Source organism: Diceros bicornis, chromosome X, assembly GCF_020826845.1.
Source record: "Diceros bicornis minor isolate mBicDic1 chromosome X, mDicBic1.mat.cur, whole genome shotgun sequence".
NCBI classification, from domain to species: Eukaryota; Metazoa; Chordata; class Mammalia; order Perissodactyla; family Rhinocerotidae; genus Diceros; species Diceros bicornis.
This window is the reverse complement of record NC_080781.1, coordinates 11159538-11179419: the sequence shown is the minus strand read 5'-3', so window position 1 is coordinate 11179419 and position 19882 is coordinate 11159538. Positions and strand designations below refer to the sequence as shown.

The window sequence follows — 19882 nt, the reverse complement described above, 5'->3', positions numbered from 1 at the left end:
CAAAACTATTTCCAATACATTTGTAAAACACAATAAAAATATAAAAGCAAAGACATAAAAAATCCAAATTACATAACATAAAAAAATTTCTCTGTCACATTGCTATGAAACTTTCTGAGTGTAGACTTGCAATTTGGAACTCATCTCATGGCAGACCACTAACAAACAGCTTGTGTAGCAAGGCCACGGACCATGAAATTCATGGGGAAATGGATTTGAACTCAGCATGAAGAAATGATTTAGGAGGGGCGTCGTCCTGCAGCTTACGGTTCATAAATTCACTGTAGGGAAAACCTAGCCTTGAAGGTCAATTTTTACAAATATCAGCTCAACTAAACAGCATAATTTGTAGGGGAAAAAATCTATCAGGTTATGGACTAGTTGACTTGGCTCTTGCCCTACTGTCCAAATAGGGCTTACTGTTTATTGGAAAAATTTTGTTGTGCAAAGGGCAGATAGGTCAATTGTTGGTGAAGAATGTAGGGTATGACTGCACGGTAATCGACATCTAAAGTGGTGAGGACAGTTGCGAGCATGAGGCACTGCAGTCTATACTAATAACTGACGTGCTGTTGGGATTCACTTCGCAGGTATCATTCCATGGAATGCATTCCCAGGAAAGATCTGTGGCTCCGCCCTGGAGAACATCTGCAACACCAATGAGGTAAACCCCGCTCAGGTCCGAGGGCTCACAGAGGGTCGCTTCCCAAATTCGGCTGAGAAAAAGGGTTCTCCTAGGCAGAAAGAGTAGGAGAAAGGGCTGAGATGCTAGTAAGGAACTCTTTTTTGCAGATTCTTTAAGACTGAACTGTATGTAATCACCAATATTCAGCCATTTTTGACCTAGAAAATGGCCATTTCACATGGTCCAGCCCACTCAGAGAGCTTTCTCTTTTGGCCATGATTTGTAGTGATCCCAATCCTGCAACAATGAAAATATATGTAGATTCTTCTCTTTCACCTTCAGATAGTTTTTCAAAATAGAACATTTGTTAACAGTTGTTACAAAGTAGAACAAACGTAAATTTTCATAGAAAAGATTCCCCTGAATTTGTATATAAACCAAGTTAATCATTTATGTTTCCAGAGTGATTCACTTATTTCTTGTTCACCCTTAATTGGCAATAAATCCTAACACTTTGGTTTAAAATCTCTCAGCCCTAGAATATTCTTCAGGCATGGGTTTATAACTGTTGATAAAAGATTAAATGCACTAGTGGGAGCTTGCATAGTTAAGAAAATCCTAACATGCTTTTGGAAAGCAATGAGTTACCAAAATAATCAGCCCCTACCTCCCTGGCTAGTCAATTTATATATTCATAAGATATATCGGCTCGAATCGGGGGCTCCCAACCTTGACTGCACATTGCAGTCTTCGAGGAGCATTATAATATAGTGATGGCTGAGGCCCAGCCCCCAGATACTCAGATTTAATTGGCCTAGGTTACAGCCTGGGCATCAGAAAGTTTTGAAAGCCCCCCAGATGATTCCAATGTGTGGCCAGGGTTGAGAACTGGGCTTGAAGAGAGAGCACGCAAGCACCCAGCAACAGGTGTAGGCTATTTCCTGCCACATAAAATGCTTATGTCGGCGCCCTGTTCTTTCCTAGTTCTACATGTCCTATCACCTGTTCATTGTGGCCTGTGCAGGAGCTGGTGCCACCGTCATTGCCCTGGTGAGTAACGGCCCCAGGACTGGCCTAGTCTAGCTCCGGCCCTCTGCAGTCTCTATAACGGCAGGTTTCCCTTCCAGCTTTTCAGCATACTGAAGCAAACAATCCTGGGACTCAACCTTGGTTAAATTTCACCTGAGTGAACTTACCACCTGTCTAAATTGCAGGAAGTACTAGTTGGCTGTCTTGGCAGCGATTGTAGGTAATATAATTTGGATTCTGTGGAAAGAAGGGTACCAACACCCAGAACACCTGTTAACTAAGACTGGCATATTGCATTGTTGCATATTTAGCACTTACTTTCATGACTTCCATCATGGACAGATGCTCATGTAAGGCATTACCCATTTCTTTGCCAAGAAACCTTCGTTTCCAAATTGAAATATGCACATATACATACATACATACATGTACAGCTGCTCTTGTTAGGCACAGTAGTGATGTTCTATAAAGTCTTCTGGAACGCTGAGGTAGCAAATACCAAGCCATTGCTCTTGGGAGATACAGAGTTAGGTTTCTGTGAGCCTGTGGTCACAACATTTTAGTCAAACTGATCAATACATAACTTTCTTTTGTGTGTTTCTGTGTAAAGACATCTTATTTAGTATATATGCTGATTCATTAACATTGAACTCACGGGTAACAGCATTGTAACTCAAACCTGAATGAAGCTCATTGAGCACATGCATTTTCTCCGTGAGGCACCTCATAGCCTTCTTGCACTTAGAAACATTAGACAGCACTTCAGCACTATGATTAAGGAACATTTAAGAGTAAAATCACAAAAATGCAAAAAACGTGGCACTAAATAGATTACAAAAAGGATACTTGCTTACAGTCTGAGAGCTGAAACAAGAAGGCAGAGGGTCGCCTCGGTTGGCCTCAGCTGGGAACGTGCGCATTGGGCAACTCAACTTTTTCCCCACTCGGCATGTCCATGAATGACCGTGAAAGTGCCAGGAGTGTTCATTTTGGGGTTACAAAGAGATTTTAGCACGCAGACAAATTCACCAGTATGGAATCTGCAAATAATGAGGATCAGCTGTATAAACGCACACAAGTATCTGTATGTTGGGATATACTTATATATATGTAATCTGGGAGGGCTTGGTTTGTAATTTCAAGAAATCTAAGATTGGTAGAGCAAGGGGGATCTCAGCTGCTCAGAAATGAGTCAGTCCCAGTTTTTTCAACCATTAAGTCATTCCTTCCCATGACAGCCCATGAACAGAACAACCTGCTAAATCCTGGTGGGGACCTACCTGTTCTCCGAGCTGCTGCCTGTTCTCTTGGCTGAGCAATAGGCAAGACGAGGACTAATTGCTGCTGAGTAGGCAGTTTGGGGAAGATGAGGGGAAATAGGGCATTTAGCTTCATCTTTCTCATGCTGCTGACCCAGCTCTCTATGTTGTTATTCTTTAAACACACCCAAGTCTTGTTAATAAACGTACTGGGGGCAGAGCCAAGGACTTATGTTGTATATGTGAAATGAGAAAGAGTTTGTGTGTGCTAGATATGAAAACCTAAATCTATAAACGGGAAAAAAGAAACACCTTCAGCTCTGAGCTGGCACCCCTCCCCGCCCAAGTTTAGAAGTGTCATGGCCCCGGCCCTCACTGCCTGTATCTTACTGTCCTGTTTTGTTCTCTTCCACCAGCTGATCTACATGATGGCTACTACATATAACTATGCGGTTTTGAAGTTTAAGAGTCGGGAAGATTGCTGCACTAAATTCTAAATTGCATAAGGCAAATAAGGAGCTTTAGAGAGCTATACGATGTAGCGTGAAATACCACTGACACCCCAGACTAAAGCAGAGTCTCGGTTTCTGCAGTTTTGTTACAGTAATTTGTAAATAGCTTTAGTCAACAACTCATCTCGCGTGGTAGATTAATAAGATGACTTACCGTACATGAATTACAAAATAATGAGATCTGGCTATTTCCGCATTTTGAAAAGGATTCAGTTACTTACTGACATTGGTGAGCATCCATTAAAAAGTAATTTTCTTGAACTTAAACTTTGAGCAGTATCTCTAAATGAAGTATTAAAACTTTGGAATACCTGTACTTTCCATTATTTTTGCTTGCTTGATGACCAATTTCAATGATGAAAATGAAAACAAGTGCTGAAGATGAGATGGAAGAGAACCTTTTTAATCTGGATTTTGTTTTGTCAGACTCTTTCTGGAAAATATTTTACAAATATATTTTATATTTGATTAAAAATTTTTTTATGATTACATGGTTCACTACCAAATAAATGCCCCTCAAATAAGCCCGATGAAAATTTGAAGAAAAAGAAAGGCCACCCATTTGTTTTCCCTAAAAAATCGTTTTTTTTAAACACAACACAACCATTCCTTTCAGAGCCCACAAAATTGATAACCTTAAATTGTTCTGTCTTGGTGAGCAGTAACTGATTCCTCATAGCCGGTTCTCAAACTGCACGTGAGATTTTAGTGGAAAGAGAAATTGTGCCTGGATCTGAAAGTCTCAAATATGTTGAGAAGGAAATATGAAATATAAGGAACTTGAGATGGAGATTTTGCAGGAAAGATGAGGAAAAGAAATGGGAAAGAAGTGTTTGCCACGTCAACTGTAAAGAATGACAATAAGGATTTTTATATTTTGTGAAATGAAATAATGGCAGTTATAAAATGAAAAATGTAGTTTCACGCTAAAAATGTGTTAACACAGAGATTGCATGCTTTGCTTCTAGTTCTTAATTTTGGTTTCGACATTCACTTAATTTTTCCATGTTAAATATGTAGTTTTTATTATTTACTCAAAATAAACATTGTTCACACTTTTAGGCCTTTGGGGGAATTGATTTTATCCACAGATAGAAAAGATCTTTCCATTACATTTATTTTAAAATAACCACACAATGTGTTTCTGAACTTCTGCATCAGTCTTTAAAATTACTCTCAAAATGGTAAAAAGCACCCTCTCGTATTTCATTTTTGCTTTTTTTTTTTAACAATAACTTTGGCCGTTTTTTTCAAGTTCATTATGTTTGTATACTAACTTTTCTTCAGCCTTTTAATATTAAGCACACTAGTAGAGCATGCTTTCAGTATCTGATGCCTCTGATAGCAGACTGAGTATTAATAGAGAATAACCCTCTCCCTTTTTACAGTCAAGACCGTCTAATCTGCCTAGCAGCTTGCTTTGCCTTCTGACATGCTCACTAGCCATCATGCTCACCCTTCTTTTCCAGATCCACTTCCTCATGATACTGTCTTCTAACTGGGCTTACTTAAAGGATGCAAGCAAAATGCAGGCTTACCAGGATATCAAAGCAAAGGAAGAACAGGAACTGCAAGATATCCAGTCTCGCTCAAAAGAACAACTCAATTCTTACACATAAACGTTTGCCAGTGTTTCAGCCGACGAATTGACAGCTCTGACAAATCATCAGACAGCTGCTCTGCAGTACAGATGTGTATCCCACCAAACAAACTAATATAGAAGTACAAACACTTCACTGGCTGTCTCAAGCTGGGATGTATTTCTAGGAAAACCTTCCAGTAGGTAAATCTTTTTCTTTAGAACAGATATTGGAGGTTTCGTGTTAACCATTTTAAAAGGCAACACTTTGACAAAATGTTCCTCCTTTTGAAATTTGATAGGGACCCGTGATGTGTCAGCATCAAGGGATGTGACCATAAATTCATGTATGCCATCTGTCCCCAAATAAATGTATCTAAATAGGGGATAAAATGGAATTGGCGTGAAGTTCCATTTCTGACAACTGACATCTATTAAATTGTGGCTCATCGAAGATAATGTGATTCTTACAATTGACCTTGTTTTTTTTAATTAGCTGACTTCCCCCCTCTAAGTCCAGGGCACATTAATTTCCTGATCCAAGCAGAAATCTTTTCTTCAATAATGCTGAAATGAGCTACTATACATTCTGCTACACCTACCATTGAAGAGCTGGATTCCAACTCATTGACAAGCTTTCAAGAATCAATTTTGTAATGGATTTCATTTTAATAAAATGACCCAGTTGTCATCCTCCTTGGGAAATAAATGTCAGCTCTGCCTTAATGAGTATTTGCTTTAAATTTCTAAGAATTATATTACCACGGGAGACCCAAAACCCTTCATAGAATTTTTTTCCACAAATGTTTTTCTTAATTACGAAGTGTTACCTTATTAAAATGACCACCATTCTAAACCATTTCTATGTGGTCTCAATAGTGAGTTTACAGTTTCATACCAACTATCTAAGACCTAATTACAAATAGACCACAGACCTCCTACTTTTATAGACTTGAATACTTAAGTAATTTAAATTAGGGTTGGTATTTATTTCACTTTTTCTTATCTACATCTTAGTTTCCTGGAATAATAAAGTTCGATGTTCAGCAAAAAACTGCTTGAGTTTAAGCCATTTTCAAAAGAAACTTGCCTTCTAAATCATTGTGTTCCAGAATATTGACTATAGGTATTGGGTATTAGTGATGGTAAACTTTGTGTTGTTCTTTATGAAATGATACATATAACTGTTGAGTGCATCAGTGCTTTTTAAAAGGGGCTGCATAATATAGGGTTAACTATGTATATTCATGTTAAGAATTAACTTGTGGTTTGGCTGTTTCCTGGATTTAAAAACATATACATGTGCAGAAATGTATTAAAATGAAAGGAAGCATACCTTTATCAAGATGCTATTAAAATTGTACATCAAGTATAATATTTCATTTGGATTCTTTTTGTTGTTGTTGTTAATGCCTAAAAATGCCTATTTGGATCTTGACTTCTTTTTAATTGGGAGACGCTCTCTTCTGTGTAGAACAGTTGTTCCAGAATAGCTTGGTGTTTTGTTTTCCTGTTGCATGACAGACCTAAATATTTTTTCCAGCAGTGGAGGTGCTGTTAGAGTCCAGTGTTCTAGAAGAGGCAGTGTCTAAAGCCTAATTTTACTTTTCTAATTCTGGTAGCTATTACCAGGAATTTTTGAAAGTTTTGTTTAAGTAGTCTAATATTTTTTATGTAAAGAGCATTAAATTTTGCTATGTATAAATTTTTGTAACCTAACAGTGAATCAATATTTTCTATCAGTGCCAAGGGCTTCCTGTAGTTCTATTCAAGTGTTACAATAAATATTTGTAGATAATAGTCAATACTTGTGTATGCTTATTTTAAAGATCTATTTAGGTGGAAACAATTGTCGATGTACTAAGAGAAATGAAATAAAATTATAGCTTCGTTCACTTGCCTTTTTACCATACATAAATACTATCTTTCTCTGTCCTCAGTATGGTGTCATTTTTAAATAGTATGCATAATCAAGATTTCACATTTGTATGGAAATCAAGTTTAGAAGAGAATGCTACATGTTTCATTTCTGACAAAAATCTCTTTTAAGAGAGCAATTTGAGAAAATATCGTAACCCACTGGCCTGTATTTTACATAAAGTGCCACTAACATTTTATAGTTCTCTGTGAAAAGTCGAGAATTTTTCTGACTAGCTTCAACAAATGAAAGCAATATACCTGTGGGATTAACACAAAGCTTAAGTTTGGGGAAAGCAGAAACAATGAGGAACCTGCATAAGGGTCCATGTACCACTGGCTATTTTACAAACCCAAGATATAAAAGTCTCCTGAAAAAAGAGTGATTCAGGAATATTAAAAAAATACCTAGATCTAACAGTTCTTCTCTAAAGCAGCAGAGCTAAATTTGTTACTTAAGATTTCATTTTATAATCTGTTTAAACTACTTACTTATCTGTCAGCATGATTATAAATTTGGATTTTCTATATTGACCTTTCTTAGTAAGGACCAGCTATTGTTGCTATTGACACATTTTGACATTTCTAAATGAGGTGCTGCCTCCGGATTATCACCCTGCATCACCCTTCATTCATGCTCAGCAGAACAATCAGGAGCCCAATTAGTACGCTGTTTGTCACGCTACTTAATACTTTCTGTTTATGTAGCTTTTTGTGCAATTATTTCTTAAGTTACATGAGTCATTGAATAAACTGTGTGTAAATCATGGCTAGAGAAGCTCTCTTAATTATTGACGACAGTAATCCTGCCACAAAATATAGGCACCTCTAGAGGGTAGAGATTTTTCTGTTTCTCTAGTTATACCCTGTGAAACTTGATTTTCAGAGATGAAAAAAAGTCAAAATTATAGGGGAGGGACCTACTCATTTAAAAACTAACAAGCAAAATACTTCTTTATTGAAAAATGAGGACCAAAGATTCCACAGTAATAATGCTATGATAGTCATACTATTATAAGATTTAAAAGAGGCAATCCGCCTTGTTATTAGTATCTTTTCCTAAATGATGGCATCTTTCTCTAGCTAGTGCAGGCCTAATTTGTTCTCAGATGTTTGAAAAATTACAGGTTTGACTTAAGGTAACTTTTTAAAAATGAATATTAGGATGAATAAAACTACAGAGTTTTAAAGAAAAAATACAAGTAAAGGTAAGTCAAGTTTGACAAAGAACATTCTTTTTCCAAACTGCTCCCCACTCTTCCTCACTTTTGATATTTAAACTTGATTATACCTAGCTGGGGAAGATTTAAACAGAGACTCGGTCAGGGGGTCTTGTGGAGGTGGGCGCAGGGGAGCCTGGGGGGGATGGTCTTGCATTTTTTGATAGGCATTCTAGAAATGACTTACTTTTCTTTAAATGGACTCTGCCCTGATATGGAGTATTAAGAATACTGCTTAGAATTTATGTTGACTGAAAAAAAAAAAGTGAAGCTGTGTCAAACCCCAAGCTAGAAAACAAAGTATCCAATGAGTTATTCAGACAAGGGCTTTGAAAATACAAGGTGGGGAAAAAACAGTACTATCAGCATTAAGGAGTTAGTTATCTGAGGGTTCTGGTTCCCTCCTCCCATGGACACACACAAAGAATGTACTACACATGGAGCAATTCTCTCTGAAAGAAAGCAAAACTCTAGCTGAGCTACCTTACACAATGGGCAAACGAGAAAGATATCCACATTGAGGGGCTGGCCCGGTGGCGTAGTGGTTGAGTTCGCGCACTCCGCTTCAGCAGTGGCCTGGGGTTTACGGGTTCGGATCCCAGGCGCGGACCGACACACCACTTATCAAGCCATGCTGTGGCAGCGTCCCATATAAAGTAGAGGAAGATGGGCACAGATGTTAGCCCAGGGCAGGTCTTCCTCAGCAAAAGGAGGAGGATTGGCGTCGGATGTTAGCTCAGGGCTAATCTTCCTCACAAGCAAAAAAAAAAGATACCCACATCAAAAGACGTAGGAAAGGCTGAGAGAGACATGCGCTCACCATAAACCCACCACCAGCACAGTGTCATACAGTTGGGAGGGACCTCCCAACTTCCAGGTTCTCCCCGAAGAACAAAGGGTTTAGACCCCACATCTAGTGCCCCAACTTTTTAAATTTTTTTTATTGATGTCATAATAGTTTATAACATTGTGAGATTCCAGTTGTACATTAGTATTTGTCAGTCACCATATAAATGCACCCTTTCACCCCTTGTGCCCACCCCTCCAAGTCCCTTCCCCCAGTAACCAACAAACTGTTCTCTCTGTCCATGTGTTAGTTTATATTCCACATATGAGTGAGGTCATATAGGGTTTGTCTTTCTCTGTCTGGCTTAATTTCACTTAACATAAAACCCTTCAGGTCCATCCATGTTGTTGCAAATGGGACGATTTCGTTCTAGTGCCCCAACTTTTATGACTCTCACCTGAGGCACGGGCCTCCAAAACACCTAGCTCTTAAGGCCAACAGGCCTTGCGTCCATGAGACCCACAAGACTATAACAAAGAAACAGTTCTTAATCAGCTCTAGAGGACTCACCAACTCCCAGTTTTCCCTGAAAAGGGTCTATTTGCATATATTAGAAGATGCTGCCTGAGAGTCAGGCTTCTAATTTTAGCACACATCTAGGGGCTAACTGCCATCCTCCTCGGAGACTGGGGAAGCCAGTGGACACCTCCTCTGCCTGCAACTCTAGCCTGCTCCCTCTAGCCCACTCCGAATCACAAGTATCTCCCAGAAAGGCGCTTATACATTCTGTGCCCCAGCTTTTGCAGCTGTCACCCAAGGGAGGGATCCCTGATTGCCTGGCTCTGAGAGCCAAAGGGGCTTACATTCATGAGTACCATGGGACTGTAGCAAACAAACAGTTCTTAACTGGCTATCCTCCCAGGGCTCAGAGCAGAGGGAGCAAACACCCATCTCCCAGACTTTTCCTGAAAGGGGTTTATTGCATACTTTAAAAGCTGCTTCCTGAGGGTTAAGCTTCTAACTTAGCATGCATCTAGGGCTGACTGATATCATCCCCTGAGACCAGGAAACTGACACCTCCTCCTGCCCTCTCCCTCTAGTCTGCTCCAAGTCCCCAGTATCTCCATAGAAGAAGCTTATACACATTTCTGGCATCCCAGCTTTTTCAGCTGCTGCCCAAGAGATGGACTCCTGGATCACTGATTCTGATAGCCAATGGGGCTTGCATTCACAAGTCCCACAGGACTGCAGCAAGCAAAGAAGCAGTTCTTAATAGGTGCAGGAACAACCCCCGCAGCTATACACCCAGGCCAAGTGCAAAGGGAACAGGCAAAAATGCCCATCTTCCAGTTTATCCTGGGAAGGGGCCTAACTACATACTTTCCCAGCTGCTGTCTGAGGGTCCAGCTTCCAGTCACAACCTACATATAGGTGCTGACTATGATCCTCCCCACTGAGGCAATGACCAGTATTGACATACTCTCAGCTATTGGGAAACACCAAGAACAAAGAAGGCGGCTTGGATGATCACAAAGGTTTGAGAGGCAACCAAGACCTTGCGTAGGGCTGACTGATGAAATTCATCTCCTACACGTAGACCACTCTGTCAAGAACTGGCCAAAGTGGCTGTTTTATCTAATGCACAGAAACCAACACAGAGAATCAAGGAAAATGAAGAAACAATGGAATATGTTCCAAACAAAAGAAGTAGATAAAACTCCAGAAACAGACCTTAACGAAATGGAAATAAGTGACTTACCTGAGAGTTCTAAATACAGAGAGGTCATACAGATGCTCACTGAGGTAAGAACAACGCATGAACAAACTGAGAATTTCAACAAAGAGAAAATATTAAAAATACCAAACAGAAATCACAGAGCTGAAGAATACAATAACTGAACTGAAAAATTCAATAAACGGGTTCAAGAACAGACTAGGTCAAGCAGAAGAAAGGATCAACAAACTTGAAGACAGGCCAGTGGAATTCATCCAGTCAGGAGAGCAAAAAGAAAAATGAATGAAAAAGAGTGAAGATTAACTTAAGGGACTTATGGGACACCATCAAGTGAACCAAAATACACATCACACAGGCCCAGGACCAGTCTTCCTCAGCAAAAAGAGGAGGATTGGCATGGATGTTAGCTCAGGGCTGATCTTCCTCACAAAAAAAGAAAAAAAAAATGGACACACCAGACTGAAAGTGAAAGGATGGAAAAATATATTCCATGCAAGTGGAACCTAAAAGAAAGCAGAGGTAGCTATACTTATATCAGACAAAATAGACTTTAAGCCAAAGACTGTAACAAGAAACAAAGAAAGTCATTATATAAAGATAAAGGGGTCAATTCATCAAAAGGATATAACATTTGTAAATATATATGCACTCAACATGAGCACCTAAATATATAAAGCAAATATTAACAGACCTGAAGGGAGAAATAGGCAGCAATACAATAACAGTAGGGGACTTCAGTACCCCACTTTCAACAATAGGTAGATCATCCAGACAGAAAATCAATCAGGAAACACTGGACTTAACATGTTGGACCAGATGGTCTTAACATTAACAGAACATTCCATCCAACAAGAGCAGAATACACATTCTTCTCAAGCACACATGGAACATTCTCCAGTATAGATCATATGTTAGGCCACAAAACAAGTCTTAACAAGTTTAAGAGGATTAAAATCATATCAAGCATCTTTTCCCACCACAATGGTATGAAACTAGAAATCAATTACAAGAAGAAAACTGGAAAACTCATAAATACAGGAAGATTAAACAACATGCTTCTGAACAACAAATGGGTCAAAGAAGAAAAGCAAGAGAAATCAAAAACATCGAGACAAATGAAAATAGAAACATAACATACTAAAACTTATGGGATGCAGCAAAAGCAGTTCTAAGAGGCAAGTGTATAGCAATAAATGCCTACATTAAGAAATAAGAAAGATCTCAAATACACAACCTAACTTTACATCTCAAGGAACTAGAAAAAGAAGAACTAACCCCAAAGTTAGCAGAAAGAAGGCAATAACAAAGATCAGAGCAGAAATAAATGCAATAAAGACTAAAAAAACAATAGAAAAGATGAGTGAGGGGCGGCCCCGTGGCTTAGCAGTTAAGTGCACGCGCTCCGCTGCTGGTGGCCCGGGTTCGGATCCCGGGTGCGCACCGACGCACCGCTTCTCCGGCCATGCTGAGGCCGCGTCCCACATATAGCAACTAGAAGGATGTGCAGCTATGACATACAACTATCTACTGGGGCTTTGGGGGAAAAATTAATTAATTAATTAAAAAAAAAAAAGAAAAGATGAGTGAAACCAAGAACTGGTTTTTTAAAAGATAAAACTGACAAATCCTTAGCTAGATTAACCAAGAATAAAAGAGAGAGGATTCAAAATTATAAATGAAAGAGGAGACATTACAACTGATACCACACAAATACACAGGATCATAAGGGACTACTATGAACAATTACACACCAACTGGACAACCTACCAGAAATGGATAAATTCCTAGAAACATACAACCTTTCAAGACTGAACCATGAAGAAACAGAAAATCTGAAGAGACCAATTACTAGTAAGGAGATTCAATCAATAATCAAAAATCTCCCAACAAAAAAAAGTCCAGGCCCAGATGGCTTCACTGGTGAATTCTACAAAACATTTAAAGTGTTAACTCCAATTCTCAAACTTTTCCAAAAATAGAAGAGGGAATACTTCCAAACTCATTTTATGAGGCCAGCATTAACCTGATACCAAAATCAGACAAGGATACTATAAGAAAAGAAAATTACAGGCCAATATCCCTCAACACAGATGCAAAAATCCTCAACAAAATAGTAGCAAACCAAATTCAACAGTACATTAAAAGGATCACACACCATGAATGAGTGGGATTTATTCTAGAGATGCAAGGATGCTTCAACATCTGCAAATCAATCAACGTGATACACTACATTAACATAATGAAAGATAAAAATCATATGACCATCCCATCAGATGCAGAAAAAGCATTTGACAAAATTCAACATCCTTTCATGATAAAAACTCTCAACAAACTGGGTATGGAGGGAACGTGCCTCAACACAATAAAGGCCAAATATGAAAAGCCCACAGCTAATATCATACTCAATGGTGAAAAGCTGAAAGCTTTTCCTCTAAGATCAGTAACAAGACAAGGATGTGCACTCTAGCCACTTTTATTCAACATAGTACTTGAAGACCTAGCCAGAGCAATTAGGCAAGAAAAAGAAATAAAAGCCATCCAAATCAGAAAGAAAATTGTCTCTATTTGCAGATTACATGATATACATAGAAAACCCTAGAGACTCCACCAAAAAACTGTTAGAACCAATAAACAAATTCAGTAAAGTTGCAGGATAGAAAATCAATATACAGAAATCAGCTACATTTCTATACACTAACAATGAACTATCAAAGAGAAATCAAGAAAACAATCCCACTTACAGTAGCATCAAAAAGAATAAAATTATTAGGAATAAATTTAACCAAGGAGATGAAAGATCTGTACACTGTAAACTGTAAGACACTGATGAAATGCACTGAAGAAGACACAAATAAATGGAAAGCTATTCCATGTTCGTGGATTGGTAGAATATTGTTAAAATGTCCATACTCCCCAAAGCGATCTATAGATTCAGTGCAATCCTTATGAAAATTCCAAAGGCATTTTTCACAGAAATAGAAAAAACAATCCTAAAATTTGTATGAAACCACAAAATAAAATAAATAAAACCCTGAATAGCTAAAGCGATTTTAAAAAAGAAGAATATGGAAGTATGACACTTCCTGGTTTCAAACTATATTACAAAGCTACAGTAACCAAAACAGTAGGGTATTGGCATAAAAACAGACACAAAAATCAATGGAACAAAATAGAGAGCCCAGAAATAAACCCATGCATACATGGCCAATTAGTTTACAACAAATGAGCCAAGAAAATACAATGGGGAAAGAACAGTCTCTTCAATAAACGATGTTGGAAAAATTGGATGGGCACATGGAAAAGAATGAAACTGGACTCCTCTCTTATGCCATATACAAAAATCAATTTGAAATGGATTAAAGACTTTAACATAGACCTGAAACCGTAAAATTCCTAGAAGAAAACGTAGAGGTTAAGCTCTTTGACACTGGTCTTGGTGTTGATTTTCTTGGGTTTGACAACAAAAGCAAAAATAAACAAGTGGGACTACATCAAACTGAAAGGCTTCTGTACAGCAAAGGAAACCATCAACAAAATGAAAAGGCAACCTACTGAATGGGTGAAAATATTGGCAAACCACATACCTGATAAGGCGTTAATATCCAAAATACGTAAAGAACTCATATAACTCAATAGCAAAAAAACAAACAATCCAATTAAAAAATGGGCAGAGGAACTGAATAGACGTTTTTCCAAAGACAATATACAAGTGGCTAACAGGTACACGAAAAGGTGCTCAACATCACTAATCATCAGGGAAATGCAAATCAAAACCACAATGAGATATCACCTCACACCTGCTAGGATGGCGATCCTCAAAAAGATGAGATAACAAGTGCTGGCAAGGACGTGGAGAAAAGGGAACCCTCATACACTGCTGGTGGGAATATAAATTGGTGCAGCCACTATGGAAAACAGTATGGAGATTCCTCAAAAAATTAGAAATAGAACCACCGTGTGATCCAGCAATCCCACTTCTGTGTATTTATCCAGAAAAAACGAAAACAGGATCTCGAAGAGATGTCTGCACTGCCATGTTTGCTGCATTATCCACAATAGCCAAGATATGGAAACAACCTAAGTGTCCATCAAGGGAAGAACGAATAAAGATGTGTATATATACACAATGGAATACTATTCAGCCATGAGAAAGAAGGAAATCCTGCCATTTGCAACAGTATGGATAGACCTTGAGGGCATAAGGCTAAGTGAAACATGGCAGAGAAAGACAAATATTTTATGATCTCACTTACACATGGAATCTTAAAAAGCTGAACTCATAGCAACAGACTAAAATGGTGGTTACCAGGGGCTGGGGAGTGGGAGAAAGAGGAGATGTTGGTCAAAGAGCACAAACCTCTAGTTAGAAGATGAATAAGTTCAGGGGATCTAATGTACACCATAGAGATTATAGTTAATAACACTGCATTATATACTTGAAAGTTGCTAAGAGAGTAGATCTTAAATGTTCTTATCACAAATCAGTGGTCATTATGTGACGGGATGCAGGTGTTAGTTAACGCTATGGTGGTAATCATTTTGTAATATACAAGTGTATCAAATCAACATGTTCTATACCTTAAACTCACACAATGTTAAATGTCAATTATATCTCAATAAAGCTGGAAGAAAAAAAAGTTACCTGAGGTGCTGTTGAAAGAGCAGATGCCAAGTTCTTGGTGGCAAGATGATTCAATGTTTGCTATGCTAAGTGTGATAATGAATGGCGCCTGGACAACTTCTTTCTTTCAATTACTTTCAAAGGTGTACTTCAATGAAAAATTCCTTAGAAGCCTAAGGAATAATATATACCAAAAAATCTCCTCCCCACTTTGTTATGGAACTCAATGGCCAAACAAGTATCACCGGGAAAAACAATTCAGCCTAGTCTGTATTTGTAAAGGGAAATGATCTCCTCTAGGATTTTACTGGAAAGACAGACCCGACAAACCCTTCCTGTGTTAGGAGCTGGGTGACCATCGGTTAGCACTGGACGTCTCACATCCCTCAGTCCACGCAAACCGGGATGGTTGTTCACCCTCAGAGCAGTTGTGTGTGTGCTTGTTGGTGACTATACTGGCAGTGTCATTCGAGAACTTTTCCGAGATGCTCCCACACGCAAGACGCTGGACTGAGAGCCGCAGGTGTACAAAGATGAAGAAAGGGGAGCCAAGAGCAAATGAGCCTCCTCTTCCCTTTGTGGAAGTTATGTTGGTGCTGCATTCAAGCGCAGTTACCTTGATTTGGTCAGTGTGGAGAGGGTCATTCTGGAGAGGGACATCCAATGGGTAACTGATTGCAAGTTCCAGGATGTCTTTCACTAGAGCACTGGCCTTGACACCTGGGTACGCATCCTGGCTCTACGACTTGACGGTCCCGGGTCTCACTAACTCTGTGCCTCGCGTTTCCTAATCCGTAAAATGTGAAGAGTCATGGTACCTAGACTTCATACGGCTGCGATGAACATTGAGCAAGTTAACACATGTAAAGGTCTAAAATTGTACCTGGCATGCAGTAAGTGCTCAATAAATGTTACCTTCACTTTTTATCACCATCGAAGAAGGGTTTGTGTTGATTCTCAGGAAAAAGATGTCAAAAGTAAAGACCAGAGGTTATACTGTACTATTTCTAGAGCCTAGAATAGAAAACCCTATGTCTTTGTTTTCGGGACAAATCACAAGGAGAGAGTTGGGGACGACGGCCTCCTGTTTGACAGATGGTAGCCCAGCTCTAGAGAGGAAGGAACAGAGCTGAAACTTCCAAACTGCAGGGCTGGAATTTGACCAGTAAGATAAATTTGCAAATAAATATAACCCAAGACAAAAATGTAAAAAGAAAAAAATAGCCCATTCTGGTGTAATGAAAGGCCTAAGAATGAGAAATTCTGAAGAAGTGTCACTTGAATAGATTATTTTATACACTATAGTGCCAAACACAATTATGAAAACAAAATCACACTGGATTACACATGAAATTTTTATTGAGTTGTGTGTTTGTTCAGACAACTCACGGGCCTTTCGTCGCGTTAGCTGAGTAAGAAGCTGGATAGCAAACGTGGTTACCAAAAGTCATCTGGTTCTTCAGGAGAAAAGCCTGGGAAACTAAATTAGGGGAAGACAAGAAGTTTTTAAATTTGTTAAGTTCGTGTCAAGTTGATTTGGGGATCTTGGTAATGTTCTCATTGCTTCCCTGTGGGGTTTCTGCCCTCGCCTACAATTTGTATCAGTAGCAAGTTCATGAGTTAAAAAACACAATTGACTTTGTTTTAAAGTCAGTAATTTTGATTGATTCAATAATTTCTTACAGGCCGACTCAAACATCTGAATGTTTCTCTTGGCTGACAAAACCAGCAACGCGATAATGGTCTGCGTAAAAACACAAAGTTGAGGACACCATACCTTTCCTCTTTGTCACTAGATGGCAGTGTGTCCACTTGTGAGCCTTCTCTGACAATGTTTTTCGAGTTCTGATACAAAGAGGGGGGAAGAAGAATTTTGAAATTAGATATGCATCAATTTTATTAAACACTTTGATTTCTCTAATAACTATTTTTAAAATATATATGTAATTTAACAGTCTAAAAAGAGAGGTGACTGTTAAACATGAAATTTAGTCAGCACATCAAAATAAACTATCCAGCATGCATTCTCAACACTCATATACTTTAGACTTAGAGAAAACATTAACGTCTCAGACAGGAACAATGCATTCATATTCAGTGATATGTATATTTCTTTCTTGTTCTTAAAATAATAAGAGACATCTCAACTTTTACAAAACTTTGACGCATCAAAATCTCTTCCATCTTTTACCCAAGCAAAACTGATGAAGTTTTGTCAAGAGTCTATATATTGAAAAGACTCGAGGCTCCATTTGAACTTTAGATTTTCTATGTTTTTACCTGTCTGTCTCCAATGGAGAAGAGATTCCTGTCCCAAGGTTTTCAAATAAACCACAGAAGCCCACGGTGGCCCCCACCCACAGACGGCCCGTCCACAGCATCAGCACCTTATCTGCCATCTCCTGGTCTTGATCCTGCTGAATGATTTTCATGTATTTCTCCAAAGTATTTTCACCATAAGCAGATTTTTCTTTCATTTCTTGAATACTCTTTTCTAATTCTTTTTCCATTTCAACCTTCAATGATTCTTCAATCATTCTCTGCGAAACAGATGGGCACCAAAAGAGGAAATACACAAATAGATTTAAAAAGCTGAAGTGTTTCAAAACACAGGGTAATATAATCCTGATCCTCTAAATACAACCTGCATGCCAGGGAACTGTAGAGAGATATATATACATTTTTTTTATTGAAGTCATTTGCTACTATCAAAGAGAGACAAACACATCATCTCATTGAATGAAGAGATTAATTTGCCTAAAGTGTCTTGGTGTTTTAAACCAAATTAACCAGGACTCCAAGGAACATCCACACAGAAGATTAATTTACGAAAGACTCAGCAGGCATGTGAAGTGTGGCCAGAGTAATCCATCTGTCTGGGACTAGAATCAGGACAGAGAAGACCAGAAGAGAACCAGAGGAAGGAGAAGGGCAGGGGAGTCCCTGGAAGCAACCATGGACTGGCAGTCACCTCCCCTGGGTTCCTCTAGTCCCAGCGAGCTGACCTTTGGAATCTCTTCTTTAAACCCCATTTACAAAGGGAAGATCTATAGCAAAGCACAGTCCCCCCACCTCCTTTATGGGCTTATTTTCAAGACCAGCGGAGAATGCACGCAAACAGGTTTGCAAAAGCTACCGTTTCCTGTGAAACTCATAAGGTGTGTACACGCAGCCTTTCTCACTGCTCTCAAGCAAAGGAGAGGATCGGGAGGCATACAACAGGCTTTTGAAGTTACCTGCCACTCCTAGGACTTCGGGACACATAAGGACTCACTTCCCTAAGAGGAAGGTACTTACTGAAGGTGTACCATGGAGAAACTAGGACAGAGAATCCAGCTGTACATATCATCATTACCCTTTCTTGATCCAGTTTTTCTAGTTCTCTTCGTTCCCTTTCTAAAGCTTCTTGTCGTTCACTGTGCCTTCTTTCTTCTCTCCGCCTTCGTTCTTTCAAGCGCTGTTCCCATATGTTTTCTTCTTCATTCTGTTCTCCAATTTGTTTCAGATCTATGCCTAATGGGACAGAAAACAAAGGGCAAGTAGCTTCCAGCATCAGATTTTTCAAACAAAGGCCGGCTCGGTTTGCAGGGGCCCTTGCCAAGACTCAGGGAGACTCTGCTTGGTTCTTAGATGACTCTGTCGACCTGCTTCAAGATGCTGGTCCATCTTCATGGTCTTCGAGCCCCCAGACCCACTCCTAGCACCACACCCCGCCTTTCACTTTACTGAGATGAATACACGTCACCCTTACCATGAGCGATTTCAACTCTCCTGCCCTCCACATCACATTTTCTCATGCTCTTCACCCATCTCCTCCCTGCTTCATCCTTTCCAAGGCAAGCCCTGCATTTCTGCCTCTGCATTTGGTTACGATCCCTCCCCTAGCTTTAGGATTCTGACTTAACCATTAGTCCCCATTGGTTTACACAGCAGTTTCACAACTCTCCCCATTACTCCCACAAAGGCGCTCAAGTCTCTCCCACCCAAAGCAGAACGGAACAGAACCACCACCCTCACCCTGCTGCTCTCGCCATCTTGCCACCATTCCCCACTTCCTCCGGGCTGATCCCTTCCTGGGGTGTTAGCTCTTGCCTCTGTCACGATCATGCCCACATCTTTTCTCTAGTCCTGATCTCTCTCCCCAGCCTCACAACCATGTTTCTAAGGGATTCCCTGCCATCAACATGTGGAAATCCCACGGGACCGGCTTCACACCTGAAGTCATCATTCCTGTCCCTTTACTCATGCTCTTTCTAAGCTATGTCCACTCGGCCACCAGGGCTTACAGGTTCTACCTCCTTCTGCTCCTCCGGCTGCAATTAGCGTCCTTATCACCATTTACCTTGACGGCTGAAACAACCTAGTCAGCGCTCTCCCTGACATCAGTCTCAGCCTTCAAGTAATCCATCTTTATGAGCACCAGTCATTTCCTGAAGAGGAGACCTGCATTTGCTGTGCACTGTCTCTGCTCTGGTAGAGTCCAAACCCATGGCGGTCTAGGCACTGACGATCTGCCTTTTTCTTTCCTGATTGACTCCCCTTTCTCTCACTGTCTCCTTAACCTGATGCACTCTCCTCCTCCCACAAAACCCCATCCA

General features: G+C 39.6%; 2 protein-coding genes across 9 annotated transcripts in view; one reads left to right on the top strand and one right to left on the bottom strand.

Annotated features, from left to right (window-relative positions):
- The window catches only part of GPM6B (glycoprotein M6B), a 161846-nt gene extending 155037 nt beyond the window's left edge, over nt 1-6809 (top strand). For 3 of the 6 annotated variants that reach the window (XM_058535457.1, XM_058535453.1, XM_058535456.1), the window contains 3 exons: nt 591-664; nt 1610-1675; nt 4895-6809. In XM_058535457.1, the coding sequence (XP_058391440.1) occupies nt 591-664; nt 1610-1675; nt 4895-5044 (290 nt within the window). In that variant the 3' untranslated portion in view covers nt 5045-6809. Of the gene's footprint in view, nt 1-590; nt 665-1609; nt 1676-3329; nt 4484-4894 lie in introns of those variants that run through there. The other 3 variants (XM_058535455.1, XM_058535458.1, XM_058535454.1) reach the window with 2 other exon arrangements.
- Nucleotides 6810-16621: 9812 nt separating this feature from the next.
- The window catches only part of OFD1 (OFD1 centriole and centriolar satellite protein), a 34824-nt gene continuing 31563 nt past the window's right edge, over nt 16622-19882 (bottom strand). For all 3 annotated transcript variants that reach the window (XM_058535450.1, XM_058535451.1, XM_058535452.1), the window contains 4 exons: nt 18640-18797; nt 17672-17824; nt 17062-17129; nt 16622-16764 (listed from right to left, as the gene is read on the bottom strand). In XM_058535450.1, the coding sequence (XP_058391433.1) occupies nt 16722-16764; nt 17062-17129; nt 17672-17824; nt 18640-18797 (422 nt within the window). In that variant the 3' untranslated portion in view covers nt 16622-16721. The remainder of the gene's footprint in view (nt 16765-17061; nt 17130-17671; nt 17825-18639; nt 18798-19882) is intronic.